The sequence below is a fragment of the Taudactylus pleione genome, unplaced genomic scaffold (genome assembly GCF_031769625.1).
Source record: "Taudactylus pleione unplaced genomic scaffold, aTauple2 ptg000207l, whole genome shotgun sequence".
Lineage (NCBI taxonomy): Eukaryota > Metazoa > Chordata > Amphibia > Anura > Myobatrachidae > Taudactylus > Taudactylus pleione.
In genome coordinates this window covers 2,636,139-2,658,217 of record NW_028284609.1, presented here as the reverse complement: position 1 = coordinate 2,658,217, position 22,079 = coordinate 2,636,139, and the positions used below count along the sequence as shown (strand labels likewise).

The window sequence follows — 22,079 nt, the reverse complement described above, 5'->3', positions numbered from 1 at the left end:
GCCCTACTGACATCACACGTGATGTCAGCTGTGACCTTCCTGCTCTATTAGAGCAGGAAGTTCACTGGGGCTTGCGGTGGACGAGACCCTACCACAAGAGTCTTGTTGCAAGCCCGATGGTTGCGATAATTGCGACCATCACCAGGCCGCCCGCACAAGCTGTGGGTGGTCACACCAGAGGCAGATTTTTTTTAAAATCCGCCCTGATTCAGAGCGAGCTCTCACAAATAGCGAGCGCCTCTGAATCAGGACCATAATCAAGTAGAACTGAGTTGTTCATCTCTAAGTTATAAGCATTGCAGCTATATTAGGGTAATTTGCCGCTATCCATTCAAGTATATTTATCATTTCCTGTTCTACTTAAGAATAAAAAATCTAAGCCAATGAGTGTTCAGTCTATGAATTTCTATGGAAACGCAGCGGCTGGAGTGCCATTCGCAAACTACTGTACCATGCTCAGAGGATGGTACTCTGTCCGTGGAGTCCAGTTTCCTTTTTTTGTGTTCCCAAGATCTTGGATGCCTACTTGGAAAGAAGAGGACCTGAACCAAGGGGTTGGTGAGTATGTTTTTTTTTACAGGTAGTGCTACTGGATTCTACTGGACAAGGGGACAGAACAGCACTAGGGACAAAGTAAGTACAGTATGTAGTGTGAGTGCAGGTGAGTGTGAGTGAATCAGTGAATGAATGTGTCATAAAAGACTAAATGCTACAGTGTGTGTCCTGTCTTTTGTTTGATATTTTTTTACAGAAGGGTTAGTGGCACCAGATGGCCCATAATGCCCCGCATGCTGGTACTTGAAGTTCAACAAGTAGTGGCATGTGCGAGAGACTTGCTGGAACCACTACCCCCTGTAAAAGACAATATTAGTTTTTACAACATTATTTACCCCATGAACTCCATACCCACCAGCAAGGGGTGCGGAGCATAGCCCCGGGCTGGGTCACTCAGGAGAGGGGGAACCCCTTTTTTGGGGGCTCCCCACCTCCCCTGGGATCCCCAGCCTGGGCTGACTAGATTGGTGTGAGAATGCTTTGGCTGGGGTACCCAGTGAAGCGGTCCCTGGCTGCAGCATTACACCCCAGCCAGTGGACCCCGGTGCTGGTTGTAAAAATACATGCAATTTTTTCCCCATATTTTTGCAACCAATGTTAGGTCAAAAAGCCCAGTGCTGGTTCATAGAGTACGGGGGACCCCTATTTTTCTGGTCCTCCATATTTTGTAAACCAGCATTGGCTCAAAGAACCCTGTGCTGGTTATGCTCGAGAAGGGGACCCCACAGCGTTTTTTTTACATTTTAACTCTTTCTTTGATTAACAGTATAGAAACATGCAGCCTGCATTTATCTCACTGATATTTTCGGGTGTGTTTGACTGCAGGGATCACAGGGAACATAGGTAAAAAACACGATTCAGAAAAGTATGATTTTTGGTAAATTTTTGTATTTCAGCTGACAAAAGACACCAGTGTCCCTGCAATGCTGTGTGTGTTTAAACTCAGTCAACACATCAAAATAACTCCGTCGCTTGTGGTTATTTAATCCAATTAATACATACAAAATTACTTCAATGAAGCCTCAATAATATTCACAGCTGCAGACTCCTTTCATGAGCTTGTGAATGCTCAACAAATATTCTAAATAGAGTCCAGCCGTGTGATTTCTATGTTAAACTCAGCCAATCTTGGACCAGATACGGTTCTTAGTAAATTTACCCCTCAATGAGAAACAGGTACTTAGTGTAATGGAGCACTTGCTGAGAATATAGGAACAGAGCAGGAAGCAACTGGAACTTGGAGCCAGAGATTAATCCTCTTCCATAGAAATAAGTTGTTGTGTCAATGAGCTGGTTTCCAGAGCTAGTATAATAGGGGATTCTCAGTGTCAATTCAATAATCAGATCTTGTGAGCACAGCTTCTAGAATCACGTGGGAGAACCATAGCCAAGCATATGCAGCCAGACTGTTTGTTTGTAATGGAGAGACAGTGCTTCATGGGTGCTGCGGACGGCAAGGAGAAGTGTGGTTAACCATTATATGGCACCACAGGACAGGATAAGTGAGGCTAAGACCCAGATGTGTGACAGACTGTGCCCATACTATACTCCCCTGATGTAGAATACTGTACCCCCTGGTGTTGTAATACTGCTGTGTTTTGAGTTGAATGTATTTTGAGTTGTGTACAACCAAACATACACACACAAGTCGATATTGTCTTTGACAGAATCTGCTATGTATTATGCATAATCCACATAACTCTAAAGGGGAGATGTATCAAGGCTTGATGAGATAAAGTTAAAAAGTTGCCCAAAGCAGCCAATCAGCTTCTAAAGATGGGTACACACCTAACAGATATATCTGCAGATCGAGTGATCATAGACACTGAACAAACATCATCTGTCATCTGGCCATGGGTCCCTTGGCCAGGGGATGTGTCATGCCCCCCTTCCTTCTGTCTCTGTAGCAAGTGTATGGGTGCTCGGCTGACCGCACGTACACACAGCACAATGCCCCAATATATCTGCAGATATATTGGGCATCAGCTGAGCAGACACGCTGATGCAATATGTCTGAACGACGCCGTTCACAGATATATCGCTGGTACACACTGGCCGATGCACACAAGCTATATTAGCAAATCAATTGATTGGCCAATATATCTGCCAGTGTGTACCCAGCATAACTGCCTTTATAGAAGCTTATTGGTTGCTAGGGCAGAGGTTTCCAAATGTTGTCCTCAAGGCTCCCCAACAGTCCAAGTTTATAGATATCCATGGTTGAGCACAGGTGACTTAATTAGTACTTTAGTCAATTTGATTTAACCACCTGTGTTCATCCATGGATAGCTCTAAAACCTGAACTGTTAGGAAGCCTTGAGGACCACGTTTGAGAATTCTGTGCTAGGGGCAAGTTTTATTTCTCTCACCATAAATGAGGCCCTAAGTGTGAAAATAAATAACTAGATTATACTAGTTAACATAATGATACATTTTTTTTGTTTTGGCACAAAAAGTTAAAAAAATGAGGAGGAGCTGCAACATTACCCCAGGTACAAAATGCTCTGCCCCCAGACTTCCCACCTACTTTATAATTGCAATCACCTGTGTTGAACTGATTAATTGATGAGAAAGGTACAGATGACTGCATTCATAAATTAGGTGGAAAATCCAGGAGCCCGATGAAAGGGGTCATGTTGGAGTTTTTATATGAATCCATTCCTGTATTTAGATAAATAAGATTATATTAGCTAAAGTTTGAGATTCAGAAACTCAAACTCTTTGGGACAAATGTAATAGGGTGAGGGTTTAGAAAATGTGAGAGTTTAGCAGTAAACTCTCACACTTTTTAACCTTGGCTAATGTAATAGGGTCCGAGAACATGCAAACTCACATGTTTTAAAACTCAAAAAACTCACGATTTAACTCTCATCCTGATATTTTTCCATTTTGTAGAAAAAACTCGACCAATGTAAGAGTTTACTGCTAAACTCTCGCATTTTCAAAACTCTCACTCAATTATATATGGCCCTTGATGTGCATTTTTAAATAAATTTTTTTGTGCAATATTATATATTGCATGTATTGATCACTTTTGAAAATGTGAAGTAGGCCAAGACACAATGGGAATAATTAAACCAATGGAGACATTCTTCACAGGAGAATTATATAATATAAAACATTATTCTAAGAGGCTAATTTGTCAAATGGCGGCATATCTGGGCACTTTGATGAAGTAGATCCATAAAATAAAACAGCATGAAGTAAGTATTTCAAACTGCAAAAATATCACCTTTTGATTAATTTACAGCTAAGACCCTCTGCTGTATGTTTTGATATAAAAATAAGAACAAAGCAGAAAGCTATTAGAAGTTAAATAACAGCACTCAATGGTAAATCAACCTGAATTTTTCCAAACTATGAAAATGCTTAGTTTCAGTCTCTGTGGGATTCTCAGCATATTTATTTTTCCTCACTAAACAATAAAGACAACATGAACAAGTATAGAAATACACAGGGTATTAGCAAATCTAGAGTATGTGCAAATCCTATTCCTATAACAAATGGTTTGTAATGATTTGTGGGCTGGAATTATCTTTAGGGTCAGACTGGCCGACAGGAGTACAGGGGAAACCCCCGGTTGGCCTCACTGCCTGGGGATCCACACTCTCCTCTAGAGCTCTGGTTCCAGACTGTGCATTTGAATTCTACAAATGTTACATTATACGGCACAGGACTAAGATGTATTTTCTACAGTGCTTTGCTGTAATTAATATGATACATTGTCATGCATGCACCAGCAGTATTTAATATATATATATATATATATATATATATATATTTTTTATTATTATTATTTTTTTAAAGGGGTCCAGCCAATTCACTCTCTGATGGTTAGTCAAGCCTCTGTGGAGACTGGCCACACCCCCTCTTAAGGCTGGCCACACCCCTAAGTATGGGCCCGGGTGGGCCCTTTATGCCCCAGTCCAATAATGATTCTCTTAAACCATCATGTAATTTTAGTAAATGTAATAAATTAACATATATTGTTCCTATAATAGAACTTAAGTCTGAGTTACATTTTATACCCTTCACAAGTCTTCTGTCTTCCAGACCTGGTGGGATTTGTCTTTTGCTGTCACGAATGTTATGAGCTCTTCAGTAAAGGTTTGGTATATTCTTAGTAGCACAGTGCTGAATTTTAGTTAATTGGTTTTCTTACATACTGTATATTAGACCTAATAAAACTATTTGAGAGAAATGCATTGAACATTAGACGATAATAGCAAACAGCTGTAACCACACAGTGCAATATTACGATAATAATCCTTAGCTACTTCTTCCAAGTGCAGTCTTTTTATTTTGTCATCCCCATATATTTATATTATGTGGGAGAAATGGTTACAAGTAGTTCTTACAGGGTTGGTCAGAAGTTATTCTGTAGGCTAGATGTTACAAGACACTCTTTATCTTTATCACAAATAATAAATAGGAATTACAGAAATATATATATTGTACAGGTAAAGCAGAAGAATGAAGAGTGGTATTATTTCCCCATTCTGGAGTATATATGGCTAAGAAAGTTATAAGTCTAAGGGAAATATTTACTAAACAGATGCTCAGCAGCTTTGCTGAGGTTAATATGGCAATAGCAACAAAATGCAAAACACGCCAGATTTAGCTTTTACCCACTATTGCCGTTTTAAATTCAATGATCAAAACCGTTAGTAATCAGTAGCTTTGAAACCCCGCTTTTTAGTAAATATACCCCTAAGAGTTATAATGGCATATTTATTTAAGAGTTTACTGCCGTTTTCTGAGGATTTCCTCATTAATTACATTTCACTGAATGCATTTAGAGGGTACTACATCACATGTGTGAGATATCTTCTGTGGTCCCTCCCTTTTTGATCACAAGAGGAGATCCCCAGTGTCTATGTAGACAGCAAATTGGCAAATTTATCAAACTTTTGATGGTGTTAGGCCTTATAGCCTTTTGGCTACATGACAAGTATTATTTTTTGCCTGCACATGCGCAGTAGCTCTGACAGGTTCCATCCCATAGTAAAGTGATCGCATAAATGTTCACTTTATGTTTTATTCTTTGTAAGGATAGGCTCATAGTTTTGTACCTGCGATAAAATATTGATACATTGACACAAAATATAATTATACAGTACTTTTCAGTGCAAAAATGCGGGCTTGATAAAAAGTCCCATAGACTGTTAGACATGACACTACAAATGGTAAATCTAATTGTGGGCCTATCATGTGCAATGTAATAATTTTTTTACAGTTTAATGAAGTATGTTAGTTACAAATCATGTAATATGTACATATCAATATCATGTAGAACATCTGTTCCCTGAAAGGATAAAGCAGAAGAATGACAAGGTATATGTAGACCTAAAGACAGATGACAAGGCATGAGAACTACATTTCCATGCTCTTAGAAATTTTAACTCTCACGGTAACTGTGAGTGGTTGAACTTTGTCTTTGAAGGTCAAATATAGTAAAAATAATAAATACTACTAACTCCTATTATACTATAGGGTACAGGTATTCAGAGGCTAGTAGGAGCCTGTATGTTATTGAAAAATCACAGCTCAACTTTCTACTAAAGATAAGCAGTTTGGTTTTTGGCTTGGATCTTCCCACCAAGTTGGGATCTCAGAGGCAAAACATCATCTTTCACAGACACCAGATGTCCATGAAAGATGGCGTTTTGCCTTGTTCTGAGATCAGAAATTGGCGGGAAATTCAGAGCCAAAACTGAAATGTGAATCTTTACTTTCCACATATGTATACAATGTACAATATGCCTAGGAAACAGCATTCATTGTTTTACTTACAGTATGCCTAGTTACCATCATAGGTTAAAAACAACATCCGGACATTATTTTACCTTTGCTATAGCAATAGACAGAAACATGTTTATTGGTGCTTTGTTAACTTGGAATATAATATGGTTATATAATTTACATTGTGGATGAAAACTTTATAAGAATAGTTGCTTCCTCTTTTCCACATTTGCTTGTGGTGTGAGATGGTTCTCCATGTCACATAGTTGCCTGGTCACATTCTCTCAGTAATCTATTTCTGTTTACTAGTTTGCACATATTACCTGCACCTCTTAGACGGCAAGCTCAATAAGTAAAGTATAATACTAGTAATAACCTCAAGGTTTTGTTGCCCAAAATTAAATATGATATAACAGAACTTCTGTTTCCTTACCTCTTCTTTTTCAGCGCTAAGTAGATCACGCCATTCTTCTGTCACATGACCAAAATCTACAGTGTTCATAGGAACCTTTACCTCCCCAATGATGTCATGCTTAGAGAAGCGATCAAAATCATAAACAGTCATCACCAACGTCTTCCCACCTAATTCCGCATAGGGCACCTGTTAAAAACACAATAATTCGATATATAAGGCCATTTTTTATTCAAAGCCAACAACAGATATGACTCCTACTGTATTGTATTTATATACTAACATTGTAATCCAACAACCAAAAATACATAAATACATAAATTGTGATTTTTTTTAAAAGTGTAGCATTTATACAGTACAGTATATAAGCTGTAAAATGTACGTTTTAGATTGTAGCACAAAGGAAAGACATGTGTATTCTAAAAGTCTGTACTTTTTTCAAACCAAAGCAGTCATCTATAAATCAGCATGGCAAGCAGGACAACCTGTTCTGTCTCATCGTGGAGACATTATCTAGCCAGTTGTTTCCTCCTTACTTTTTGACAGTATCAAATTTTGTTATATTGGTATAAAAAGATTGTTTTACATAAAGAATATGTTCCGTCAAAAAGGGGAAAATACAGGCCCAAACAATATAGATCATGCTGGCATGTATCCATCAAGGCTTTTACCTTTAAGGTTGTGGTAAACTATTCATAAGAAATAACAAAACATGAGTATAATTGAGCCATATAATAAATGATCATTTATACTTAGTTAAATCTGTCAAGCATCGTATATGTACATGTACTATGCCTTTTCTGCATGCACATTTATACCTATTCAAATGTTATACCATGCCTTGTATTATTCTAAAAGTACAGAAGACAGAATATTCACTGACATTTGTTTTATTCAGGTAGGTCATCTTATATACAAGTGCACGGTCAGTGGATTCTTGGCAAGCATAACAGTAATTTATATTTCTATCACAATTCCCCTTTAAGCTTTTGTTATGTTGTGTGGTGTTGTTGCGTTTTGATAAAGGTGTGGAAATTCTTAATGAAATTAGATTTTTAACCAGGCTGCAGGGAAAAGTCAGGCTACGGTTTACCTTCATGCTTCATATGTGAAAAATGTAAATTATGAGAATTAATTATCCCAAGTTAGTCATTCAGATAAATTTTTGAAAGAAAACAATTATACACTCACTTTGAATATTTATGAAGTCCACCTTTGACTAATGACCTATCATTCCTTGGTATTTAAAAAAATTAAATTTACCTACAGTATATTGTTTTAATTTTTGAAGTGTAATGCACTGATCCGGAGTTCTCTAGAATTTTTTTCAATGGGTATCTAGAAAATGTGTGGAAAGGTGGCCATGGTAAAAAAGTACATCAGCCGTGGTATTTCACACCCACTTCATGTAAAGCTGCACAAACCCGCAACAGTGTTTAATGTAACAATTAGAGAGCAACTAGTACCTGTGCTTAATCTCTAGTACCTGTAATAATACACAATAATATAATAAACAAAGTATGACTTTATTTCTGGTTATAATATATCTTTTATCAAACAATAAATAAGTTGATGAAAAATCTATGGAGTCAATAATATATTGTAGAGCATTGATAAGATTACAAAGTGCCTAATACCGGTATACATATCACACACACAATACATATAACATAAAATCGTCAATGGTATGGATCCTTATAAAAATTAGATTCCCCCTTAACAGGTTCCACATAGACAATAGCACTGATGTTAATGTAGATAGTCAATGTTCATTAATTTATTACTTATACATGTTTGTAGTATACCTGTCCATTTGCCAAGACCAGCTGCTTCCTATAATATTGTATAAGCTTAGTGTACATTCAGCCCTGACATTCTTCTTAGTTATGGACACACTATTTAGCACAGCCTCCTCAAATATATATATATATATATATATATATATATATATATATATATATATTAAATATTCTTGTGAAAGCTACATCTATGAGCACAGATTGTGAAAGTAACATCTATGAGCACAGTGGTAAAGTCGACGTGTACTGCTACATCTGAGAGTCGTGCCATAAAACTAACTTACATGCAGATGTAAATGAGCCCCAAAACAGTTCGTAAGATGTATTTGTTGATGACAACACACTGATACTTTTCAGGGCTCACTCATGTATTGTGCTTTTCAAGGGGTTCCATATAAGTGTCCAGGAGAAAACTTATATGAAAATGCATGCAGCCATAGGAGTCATTGTGTCTTATAACTAATGCAGGGAAATTACATTGTTTATACCATTTGAATGTATAGATCCCTGATTTCTTTTTTTTCAAGTATATAACAGCTATATAATGGGGGTAAGGAGCAATTAAGGAGATTGCTAGACTTTTCAGGGAGTCAGGGAGATTGCTACTATTTCAGGGAGTCTCCCTGACAATCAGGCAGAATTGGCAAGTACAGTATGGTAAAAAGAATCCTTTTGAGTATATCTATAACACTTCTGATTTCTACTGATAACTATACAAAACCTTGCTAATTAAGCTGATTGGACAAGCTGCACAGCTATTCAGTCAGCTGAGCTAACGGCTGGTCATTGCAGTCTTAAGCTGGCCACACACTAGACCAACTTTCATCCAACCAGCCAACTAGTTGATTGGTTGGAATGAAAATCTGGTAAGGTATGGGAGTAACTGATGATCAGCAATTTGCTACTAAATGCCGGAAAACAGATGAAAATGGTCTTCAGACAAGTTTGTTAAATGTTTGATCAAAACAATTTATCAGTTTTTAGTCCATATTCCGGCGTTTGGGAGCAAATTGCTGATTGTCATTTGCTTTCATACCTTACCAGATTTTCATTCCAACCAATCAACTAGTTGGCTGGTTGGATGTAAGGTGGTCTAGAGTGTGGCCAGCTTTAGGGGGGGATTTATCAAAGCTAGGAGAGATAAACTTGTGAGAGATAAAGTACTAACCAATCAGCTTCCAATTTACATTTTGCAGGCTGTGTTTAAAAAATGATAGGAACTGATTGTTTGGTAATTTATTTGTTACAATATTATCTCTCTCCCAGCTTTGATAAATACCCCCCGTGTGTACGGTCACAATCTTCCGGGCTTTTGTGCATGCAGAAGCAACTGTTACTGCCACCAGTGGAAATGAGTAGCTGACAGACTGTAAGTGTTACAGACATATAACTTTTCTTTTAGTAAAGGGGAAAGGATTCATTACTAAAGAGCCTGACTTGTAGTCTGACACAAGTGGGTTAGTGGATGCATCTCGCAGATTTCAGCACACTGCACATGCGCTGCAGGAAGAAATTGGTGACTGAATCAGGCAAAGCACACTGACAGAGATTGCAGGTGTGGACGGATTCATCATACCACTCTTTCCATAAAATGGGCCATCATGTGGAAGCAATAAAGTTTTCCATCTAGTGGGAGTGTCATGGCAGAGCTCTGGGCATGTAAGCTATCTTCAGTAGCACGAGGACGGAAATGGGACCTTGTTTAAGATTTATTGTTTGCACTCAGCATTCAGTGGGAGCATGATACTAATGATGACGGTTGAGGCTACAGACAGAAAAAAATTGGTCAGGATGGCATTCTACATGTATGGATGCTTGGCATACTCAGGCTGCTGGGCTCACGTTTTTGGCCAAATTTGTTCTAACCTCATTAATACTATACATTAATCGCAGAGTTTATCATAATTGTTATTACTTTAAGTGCTAGTGGTTAGAGTGTGCACCTGCATTTCATTTTTCCTGCATTGCTCTACAAGTCTCAGCATGGCAGCACATCTTACAATGTTTAATATTAGGATGTACAGTCCAAGGTCCCCTAATACAATGCTCACTTCCTAACAGAGCCGGCCCTAGGCATAGGCATTCTAAGCAAATGACTAGGGCGACTGGAATGCCCTAGGGGCATTCCAGGGCTTTGCCACTGCCATGCTTTCCCCCTCCCTCCCTCCGCAACCCTCTCTCCCTTTCTCCGTAACGCTACCCTGCAGAGCCGGATCCTGGAAGAAGCGCTGGTGGTATAATATCCCCGGGCCCCCCAGCACAGATCCATCATTGTGCAGTGCTCACGTGCACCACGATGGCCGCTGGCGCCGCAGTGAAGTGCTGGGCAGCTGATATCATATATATATATGATATCAGTATGATATGCCGGCAGCTGAATAGATGGAAGTCAGATCACAGAATATCCCGATATCCCAACAGGGGATGTACGTACCCTAACCAGCCAACTTACCCCCCCTAACCTTCCCTTAGTGGCGTCTGACCCTAACCTCCCCCCGGTGATGCCTAAAACTAACACCCGCTTCGCGCACCCTGAACCTAACCCCCCCGGGGGGTGTCTAACCCTAACCTTTCCTCCAGTGGTGCCTAACCTTAACCCTCCCTCCACGTAGCCTAAGCCTGACCCTCCGCGGGGGGTGCCTATCTCTAATCTCCCCCCGAGGGTGCCTATACCTAACCCCCCCATCCCCAGGGAAACTAACATACTTACCCGGGTCTGAACGTTTGGGAGTCCGGGTTTCGTGATGCCAACACCGGTAATCTGATCTCCGTCGGGATATCGGTGTTGGCATTATGCCAAGCGGTGGGATTCCAGTGGCGGTATATCGACGGCTGGCAATATAACTACATCTGCGTATAAACACTTAGATTGCTTGTGGGATTATCTGCTAGGGGGCACCAGTAAAAATTTTGCCTAGTGCACCAAATTGGCTAGGGCCGGCTCTGCTTCCTAATAATTATTTTAAACAGTCTCTAGTCATAATGATTTACATTTTTTTAAGAAAAATACATAATGTGACCAAGAGCTAAGCATTAAACACAATGCTAATTACCTGAGCTAATTTATTCTGCCATTAAAAAAACATACCCAACACATTTTATTTAGATGGAGCCTGCATGAGCAAATTGCACACATTTACCAGAAAATAGAATTGGCTACAGTCATAGGTGTGTCCAATACTGTCACTATCATGTCCTCTAAGATGAAACCCAAAAATATCAAGTCTAACATAATTTACAAGGAACACTGCTTGCCAATTATTATTAATGCATGAAAGAAATTATTTACCCATGAAAATTACAATCTTTTGCTTTTTATTTCAGTTACCATTGTATTGCTTGAATACTGGTATATAAATAATAGGCACAATTACCATTTAAACATCTGTCACATTAACATATGCATAAAGGCAAAACATCATTGCATTTTTATTAATCAATTGTAGAATTGTTAATTATTTTGTTTTTGGTAGATGGCAGCTTTTTATATTTGGGCTTAGTCAACCTTCTGAAACAGACTTTGCAAAACATCAAGGGGCCTATGTATCAAACCATGTTTTACAGAAACTTATGCAGAAACTTCAGAGTCTGCATAATTTTATGTATTGATCCTATGTACTAATAGCACTTTGCAGGAGCTTTCACAGAAATCTCCGGCAAAGTGCTAATTAGCACTTTAGATCACAGTCCTCATTATTGTCAATGGGGACTACGAACTGCCCCCTATGTACTAAACTCCAAAAATCTAAGCTTTTCAGAGTTTAGCCCAGTTTACACCATCATCTGATGGTGTAAACTACTGTTTGTTTATGGGGGATCCCAGGAAAGGAGAGAGATCTTTCAATCTCTCCCTGTCCAGTCCCGGAAGCTGACGCTGTGAGCATGCGCAGTGTCAGCTTCCCCCAGGGAAGTCTTTCAATTCTGTGAAAGACTTCCCAAAAATGCCAGGGATATAACTCGCGGTGGACAGTGGTTACCGCAACTGCTGTCCCTGCGAGTTCCCGGTAGTACATAGCTGGGATATTTTCATTAAGAATGAAATTATTCCCGGCGCGATAGAACATTAATAATCGCGGCAGTGCCGCTATTATTAATACATAGGCCCCCAAGTGCTGCTAACCAGCTCTACTAAAACACAATTAATATATCAAGGGCCATCTATTACTGGGCCAATTAAAATACCTTAAGTAAGTAATGTGCTTTTTACTTAACTATTCCTGACAATTATTGTTTTCTTATCTACAGTATGAGTTAGAGAAAGCAGACATTGCTTAAGAGGGTTGTGTTTCTGAGCAATGTAAAGGTGACCATTGTGTGATTGGCTTTCCAGTCACATAGGTAACAATAATGCTACTTTACTCATCCACAGTATTATTATCTATAACAAAGTAGTAATATTACATGCATTCCTTTATCACATATCATAAGAGCATTTTATTATATATCAGCAATATTTTTGGCCTTACTAAAGTCTAGTACTAACTTAAAGATGCGTTACTAACATAGGTTATTAAGTTATGTTGTTGATATTCTGGTTTCTTGCTGACATTTTAAACAGTCACTGGATATATTGCAGATCATTTCTTTCCAAAAAACGAGATCTAAAAGTAAGTGTCAAAAATGTTTGTGATGGAGAAGGATGAAATAAATACTTTTTAAAACATAGTTGCAGTGAAAATTGAGAGTATGATTGAACAGTGTATTTTTCCTTCAGTCTTTATATGATGTGATGTTGATGCGATGTGGCATTGGAATGGCTTGGGAACATAATAGCAGCACATAGTGACCCTATAATTCTCCAAATTAAATTGCCCCTTCTGTGCCTGGCTATCTCTTCAATTTGCCATTGCAATTGCTTGTAAAGGTACTCACAATACGAAGCAATATCAAAAGCCAGAAAATTGCACTTATTAGTCTAAAAAGTCCTGATCAATCACTTAGAAGTGTCAGGGTCACCTGATGATGTGTGCTAGAAGCACTTTTCTCTCTGTTTAAGGTAATCTATAGGCATACAAAGCAGCTTCCAATAGTCACCTACTGTACTCCTTGTCCTCATTGTTACATTCACTTACACAGGTGCTGACCACATCAGGATACTGTGAGCTAAAGAGGCATGGACAAAAAGTCTACACGTAATAGCCTGTGTGATTTAGATGATTTAGCCTCTAAATGTAATGCTGCAATAATTTAAAACCAGCCTGGTTTTGCCTAGTCATTTTTTGTCGATTTAAATCTAGCAGATACATTGCAGAACTTTCACCTGTGCCTGCCATTTGCAGCTATTACATTTGGGCAACACTATTCTTTATGGCTGCTACTGGTAGAATGTTGCTAATTATAAATATTCTGAATTTATGTGAATCCTCTTTATTTCATTAAACACACTTTATGCATTAGTTACAAAGAAATGATGTTCATCTCACATTGGTTTATGTTTTGTAGTGTGCATTTAAGTTTGAAAATGTTGTTAATGTTGATTGTGCCATATGTTATGATATTAGTGCAGCTAATGGAATGGCTCATCTGGGATGACTCATCTCTGAGCTGTGCATCTAATAATAATTTAGTATGATTTGCTGGCTGTTATCCATACTTCCAGAATGAAAATATGCATCTATGTTTGAATGAACAATTACTGAATGAACAATTAAACTATACAACAGTTTTATAAACAATAATGATATAAGCTTTGCCAGTCAGTTCAGAAGTGACAATCGTTTGTGTTTCTATTCAAAATGTTATATTAATAACTGCAAGTTAAATAAAATAATTTATATCATGTATGTCAGTATCCCTTGCACTGATCTCTAGCGTGTGTTATATAATTGTACTTGTACACTATTTGGGCCTATTGTTTATTTTGTGACATTGACCAAATAGGACAAGGTTCTGTTTTTAATTTCAAAATTAACATTTCATTAGCTGTTAACTAAATGCTTGTGATGCTCATTTTTTTGGTTTTAAAACACTTGCCTAGATGCATACACCTTATGGGAATATACCTAACACTTAGGACAGTAACCAGTGCTGGATTTTACCTAGGACCTGCAAGCTGCAGCTGCCCCACCCCCAGTAAAATCCACCACCTGTGTGAGTCATCCCTTTTTCACCCCCTGCATTCCGGCACCCGGTGCACGTGCACCTCTAGCCCCCCGTAGTTGCCCCTGGGCTTACAAGCTGCAGCTGCCCCACCCCCAGTAAAATCCACCACCTGTGTGAGTCAGTGGAGTCCGTGACTGTGGCTTCCTCTCCTTCGTCAGAGCCAGTCCCACTCATACAATAGGTTAGGACTTAGGAGCCACTGACATTGTAGATGGCTTTACCTTGCCTATGACAAATATACTGCAGCCCCTTTGCAGCCTTTTGCAGCCTTCTCTTTCTGCATAGTCCCACGAAAACCCATTTTGTTGACTGATCCATAGCTGGGAATATGCAACTGTAAGCACCTATGGGGGGATGAGAATCTCACACATCTCAGCTGCATCTCCAGTTGAGGCTGAGTAGGTGTAATTACATGGCAAATGGATATTCACATGTAGGATAATTGTTAGGAGGACATATTATTGGTATGTAACATACAAAGAGATCCATCTGATTTTAGGTATAGGGATGGTGCATATACATGCTGATGATGGCTAAATGGATGTATAAGGGTGCTGCAGCCTCATAGAATACAAGTAAATATTAACATTTATTTCCAAGCATGCAATGCGGAAGACCTGTATGCGACTCTAAATCAGGTTTGTAGTGTGTTATGTAATTGGTTCTGCACCATGGCTTAATAATAAAACAAATTGATACAGCATCTACTGCTTCAGGCTAAATTTGACATGATATTTCTTGTACATGTTACTAAATGCCTAACATGTGATGTAAAGTAAATACTAAATGTAAAGCCTAGTACTAAATTACAGATTGGTTGCTAATACAATATTCTGATACATAAGGTTGTTGATATTCTGGTTCCTTGCTGGCATTTTAAACACTCAGTGTATTGCAGGTTATTCCTTTCCGAGGGGGGAAGCTAAATGTCAGTGTCAAAAGTGTTATATTTTAAATAATGAACAATTACAGTTATAGATCCTAAAACAGTTGTTGAAAAGCAAATATTTGAAATCAGTAAATATTTGACTAGGATACTGACCAATAAATATCTGGTCTTTCTTAATAAGAGAAGTCAAACCTGTAAGTAATCACAGATATATTAGATCATAGAAGTATGTTTTCAAAAGCTAACAATTCTGTCTAAATTCAATTTGTTAGACTTTTGCATAAAGTCAGAATTATTGTATATATCAGAGTGACATGAAACCGCACAGTCTATAAAAGTCATCTGACAGCACATTTTGTACATCTGCAGAACAGTTACATTAAGTAGAATTAAACCAATTTATAGGTATCTAGGAACACTGTAAATTCTGCAAAGATAGATATTCTGTAACTTCCAGTGTTGACAAACGGTATTTTATTAGGATCAAATGTCATCCATATATATATATATATATATATACACAGTATATATATATATATATGGTAGAAAGGGGGTACCTTTGGTTATTTTTTTAGGATCAAATGTCATCCATATATATATATATATATTTATATATATATATATATATATATATATACACAGTATATAGATAAATATATATATATATATATATATATATATGGTAGAAAGGGGGTACCTTTGGTGCACTACATCTTTGAATATTAATTGAATAGGAGAAATTTCCACACCTTAGGGGGATTTATTGTAATATTAGCTGTTGGTCAAACACAACCTTCTAGTTACTCTTCCAATCACCATTTGTTTATGTTTTGGATATTATTCACAAAATAAAAGCCCTATGGCAGCCCATAATTCTTATACCTGACTATTTTATTCTTGGTATATCAACAGAGGTAAAAATATATAAAACAATTTACAATACAAATCAATACATAAATAAATAGCATAAAACAACTTTTAGTAAACCTGCCCCAGTACAGAAGAATAGATGTTATCTGCAACCTACACCCTTACAGTTGTGAGCTCTTGGGTGGACCTCTTATGTGGTAGGTGCAGGTTTTTCAAAGCGATTACCTACGCGTTTTGTCCACACACAGGACTTCATCAGGGGTAAACACTAAAATGGAACTGGTCTGAATAAACACTTGATGATATGGAACTGGTTAGAACACTCAGTCTTATAAGCTTATATTCCATCCATTGATAGGGAGAAATTCCTATAAAGGCTCTTAGAAGCCAAGTAGTTCTTATAACGATTTTACAGGAACAATTAGATGGATGTTTCTAAACCAATAAATGTAACTGTATTCAGTCCAATGAAGTGTATATCTCCCTCTGTTAGCAGTAAAATATATATATATATTCATTATTTCTTGTGTTAGTATAAACTATACTGTAGGCAGCTCTTTATCAAATAGATATAAAGAAATATAAACGTATTGAAACAACTACAGAAAGTAATATTTATCTGTAGTAGGGCTGCCTTGATAAATATATTGGCATGCATCTGCATAAATATACAGTATATGAGACCAGTATGGAACATCTCTCCACAGACAGGATTGCATGAAGAACACTGGCATTAAGTAGCAGCATGAGTGTTCTGCCAAAAAAAAATGTCGCAAGAACACAAATACGGTGTCTAATTTGGGGCTTTTATGGGTGTGAATACAAATGGCATGGGAAAAAAGTTTACCTGGACATCATTGTATTATAATATTTATTTATAATATTTTAATCATACTACAGTATATATCAGAAACATTTCATGCAACACCAATTATTTTAAAATCATCTTATTCTCAATTAGGTATTAATTAAAACAATATAAGCAGAATGTTTTTCTCTTTGAATAGGAATGTGATTTCTATATTTAATTTTTTCAAAAATTCAAAACCCTACAACTATATAATTCTAGAGTAAAATGACTTACCTGTCTGTAACTCTGCCTTAGGAACAGCTGGTGCTCAGTCCTCATAACGGCTGCCTCCTCTTTTCATGTTGTGAATGGTTGGCAGCTACAAATGCAGACAGCACTGGGCAGTTTGAAGGCATTATATTGCTGATTGACAATCTCAGTCAGTTAACAGCATTAGCACTCAGAATGTGAAGCGGTCTATAACGGGACAGAATCAGCATTCACACTGCCAGAACTGTCTTTGGTTATTACTGGCGGGTGCCAACTGGAGGCAGCTGTAAGGATTGAGAACCTGCTGTAACTATATAGTGTATGTATTTAATATTTAGATATTAGTAAAACTTAATCTATACTTTCTATTAAAATGTACAGGACATTTTCTTTTCTTCTTTATTCAGCAAATAAATGTTTCTGCACTAACGCTAAAACCATAAACCACAACTTGGACAACTTAAACATTGTACTGACTAAAAATCAAGCAAACTTTCCTTAGTTGTCACTAAACTTTCCTAAATTATTAGTGTCTATGAATGACGGAAGCTCAATATGCTATTTATAGAGAAGGAATTGTTACACTTAGTCAGTAAGTGTGCGTTTTACCTTTAAATCCTATCTGCAGATAGAGGATACTGAAAGTTTACTGCACTGTAATTTTATTAAATTTTAGACTTAGGGGTCTATTTACTAAGCTGTGTTAACAGATAAAGTGAGGTCATAAGGCACCAGCCAATCAGCTCCTAACTGACATTTTTCAAAAACAGCGTGTGACATGGCAGTTAGGAGCTGATTGGCTGATATCTTATCTCCGTTCACTTTATCTCCTAACACAGCTTAGTAAATAGACCCCTGACTCTGGTGTGCAATTACGTAGCTAGTAAATGTCAACATGGCTGCATCTGATGTACTGCACAGTATCCATAAGGGCGATAACTTTGCATTTGTGTTAAAACTCAGTTGCTTCACACCTCGTTATTATATCTCAGGGTTTTTCTATATACCAAGATACCAAGAGATAAATAAATATAAAAATAAAGGATGGCAACAGTTTATTAGTAACTCCATTTCATAACACATATATTGCAAGAAACTCAGTATATATATATATATATATATATATATATATATATATACAAAATATGCAGCATTCTGGACAATTCTTATGTTGTGGGCACACTATCAACCTCTATGGGCCTATTGTTGAAATTACAGATTGCAAGGAGACAAAATGGTTATAGCAGAAGAAAAAAGAGAAATTAATGCCAGGGCAAAGGTCGCACTGACAGCAGAAAGGTTATGAACGCCATTATTATGGAAATAGGCAGAAGGTACTGCTTCACAACATGGAAAAAGCACTGGTAGAAATAATCATAAAAGAACCACTCATAACTTTAACATTTTCTCAATATGTCTGCAGTGAGGCTATGTACAAACTAGTCTAGTAGTTAAGTCTCCATAGGATTTCACACAACTTTTTTCCACAACATTCTGAGCAGGTGAACAGTTGGGGAAAATCCCTATTTTAAGGTACAAATGTGGGGACTTGGTTCAGAACCACTGGAACACCCTCCCTAATGATTAATTAGGCACTTACACGTTTTTAATTAGCTCAATTTGGCCAATCATGACATGTCATTATTGGGGTGAAATTCTGCAAAATGCAGAATAATGGGTTACAAGATGTTGGACAGGTACTGTATATTTGGGTGCTGTATCTATGGGACAGGTGTTTTTAAGCTTGCAGGTGGGAGTTACAGGAGTTTTTTTTAACACATTTTTAAAAGTGTCTTAAAATGACACAAATATCTACCTACAGGTATTTTTATGCACCTCAAATTTATCTTAGCATTTACTTTGCAGAAAAAAACTTACTTTTTAATATTTTTTTCACTATTTTTTAAAAATACATATAAAAGCCATATGACACATTTTAAGAACCCCAAATACTTTGCTTTTGGCCACTATTATCCCTTTTACACAGCAGCTAAATCCTGGGTTATTGCCTGGAAAATTGCTGATCAGTGTTAAAGGGGCCAGGGTTGACCCGGCAATCCAACCTGGGCAGCTTGAAGGGTTTAACATGGGAACCAGGGGCGTATCTATAATGGGTGCACGGTGTGCGGGGCACACGGGCATCTGGGTCCAGGGGGCCCCGCACCGCACACCCTGCACCCATAGTAATACTTACCTCTCCAGAGTCCCACTTCGGTGCGTGGGTCCGGCACTGTAAAACAACTGGAAAATGGCCGCCGCGGCCAGAGGATGGACTTCAGTGGCTAGATCGGTAGTAATGCAACTATCCAGGCTGTGAAACAGGACTAGCAGACCTCAGATTTTTCAAATATTGCTTGTACATGTAACTGAATTGAAGCAACAGTATATTCGGACAATGCTGGTTCTTAGGATGCACTGGTAACAGTATTGGAAATACAGGAAACAGGTCTGGTGTGGCACTGGAATAAGGTATAGGACTGAAGAAACTGGTTTGCACACTAATAATAGATGGTGTCAGTGGGTCAGAATAAAAATGATTACTAGTTAATGGCAAAGAGTCATGGCCAGAATAGGATCCAGAAGAAGCAAGGGATCAAAAAGTGAGCAAAGTTCAAAAACAAGATACTGTATGGGCAGATGTCTCAGAAATCCACATGGCCAGGGACAAACTAAAGGTCATGTTTCTGAAAAAGCATCCAGGACATTCAGCAGCAGGCTCAGAAATAGTAATACAAGCACCAAACAATAGAATGAAAACCTCTGATACAAATGCACACTTTTGAAGTGTAAAAATCAGAGATTTTAGAGGCAGTTGGAGAGCAATGAGCACAGACTAAGGATGCTCAAGAAGAAATACAGAGAGCAAAGCAAAAACAAGCAAGTAACTTTGTGCTGCACTGCAGGTGGGGCAGATTTAATATGTGCAGAGAGATTTTGGAAGCCAGTATTTATCCTACATGCAAAAACAATACATGTGTATTTGCAGCCCTTGCAGTGCAACATGGTTATTTCTAGGTGCAAACTGAAGCCCCTTTCAGACATAACGAGAAACCAAGGAATTTGCAGAGGCATGGCAAAACAACCTGGGTTAGGAGTATGTCTGAAAGGTACCAACCCTGGTTGACTAGCCTGGGTCTGCTCCTCTACAATCAATAATAGTTTTTACCAAGACTTGTGACACGGGTCGTCGACCCAGGTTATGTCTAAATGGTGCGACCTGGGTTTTTAGAACCAAATTGCACCTAGAACAAGCAGTTTGGCATTTTCGGGGCTGCCTGAGGTGGAATCTGATGTCTTCATCAGTGGCAGATGGACAGAGGGTGCTAGAGACACACAGAGGCAGAAAGGATGGCGAGAGTGAATGGTAGATTTGTTGGCAGAAGAAGAGAGGACGCCAGAGACACACAGAGGCAGAGTGGATGATGGATTTGTTGTCATGTCTCATTGGAAGAAAGAGGAGGTCCGGGAGTTGTTATATGTGCAGGGAGAGGAGGAGATAAAAGCACAAATGAACTGGCACCATTAAGGATGCCATGGTGTATGGCAACATTACAAAAATCCTGTGTAGCAGGGGGTGGTAGTCCCCTGGGAAGTCTCTGGGAGCAATTATGGGGATGTGGTTACCATCAATTGCCCCAGCAAACTGACACTGTCTCATCCAGTTACTGCCCTTGGTAGGGCAGTAAACCGATGATACATACTCACCTCAGGTGGCATACCACCACAATATGATCGCAAGTCACCTGCTCAAGGAAATGGGCTGTCTCCAGTGGGTGGTTTGCCTGGAAAGTGATGGGGTGAGGAGTTCCAGGATGTAATTAAAGGTGCCACACAACATCCCGAAATGTGCCATCCATTGGTTCTCCTCAAACGTCTCCACCATTGCCCAGAAAACCTCTTCATTGCACAGAAAACCTCTCCAAGCTGGTGATATCAAGCCCACATTGTGTTTGATGATGCACCATTTATCAGCAAAATGGACAAGACACTTGACATGACCAATGCTCTCCTCTGGCATAAATAATGGCGGCAGTGGGTCCCCATCTCCACCATAAAATGCTCCTTTCACCTCTGGCTCTCACACTGTGCAATGAAGAACAGCTTCATCCAGGCATCATTCGCTGCGTAATAAGGCAAATCAACAAGAACAATCAAGGTCTCCAGGCTACACATGTGGAACTCAGCCATGATTACAGCAAAGCATTATGGGGCTCCCACCCAGTCCCTTTATAGCCAGCCCCCACTTTTGCATGACCTTATTATTGTGAGCCAACAAAGCATCCCCATTAAATGAGAAAACAGTACAAAACACTGACAAACCAGGGCAGACCCAGCTTATGTCTGATAGGGGTATTACTTGCTCTTTTTTGCTTTGCTCCCAACTCAGAATCATCACCATAGTGAGCATGTAATGAGAACAGAATACTAGGGCTTATCTCTTCTTTTTACAAGTCCAAGATCACAATACCCTCATTATTTTGGAAAAAGGTAACAAAAGAAAAATATCTCCATCTATATCTCCATCTCTATCTTCTGGATGCAGATTGCACTGGTTACACATATTTATTAGCAATGGACAATATACAAACACATATAATTCTATTGATTCAGGATATATGTCTGTCCCCCCATAGTTCAGATTTTATACTC

General features: G+C 38.4%; 1 protein-coding gene across 5 annotated transcripts in view; it reads right to left on the bottom strand.

Moving 5' to 3' along the window:
* The window catches only part of SYT1 (synaptotagmin 1), a 783,192-nt gene that overhangs the window by 148,330 nt on the left and 612,783 nt on the right, over positions 1 to 22,079 (bottom strand). For all 5 annotated transcript variants that reach the window (XM_088478101.1, XM_088478105.1, XM_088478102.1 and 2 more), the window contains one exon: positions 6,731 to 6,898. In XM_088478101.1, coding sequence (XP_088334227.1) covers positions 6,731 to 6,898 — 168 coding nt within the window. The remainder of the gene's footprint in view (positions 1 to 6,730; positions 6,899 to 22,079) is intronic.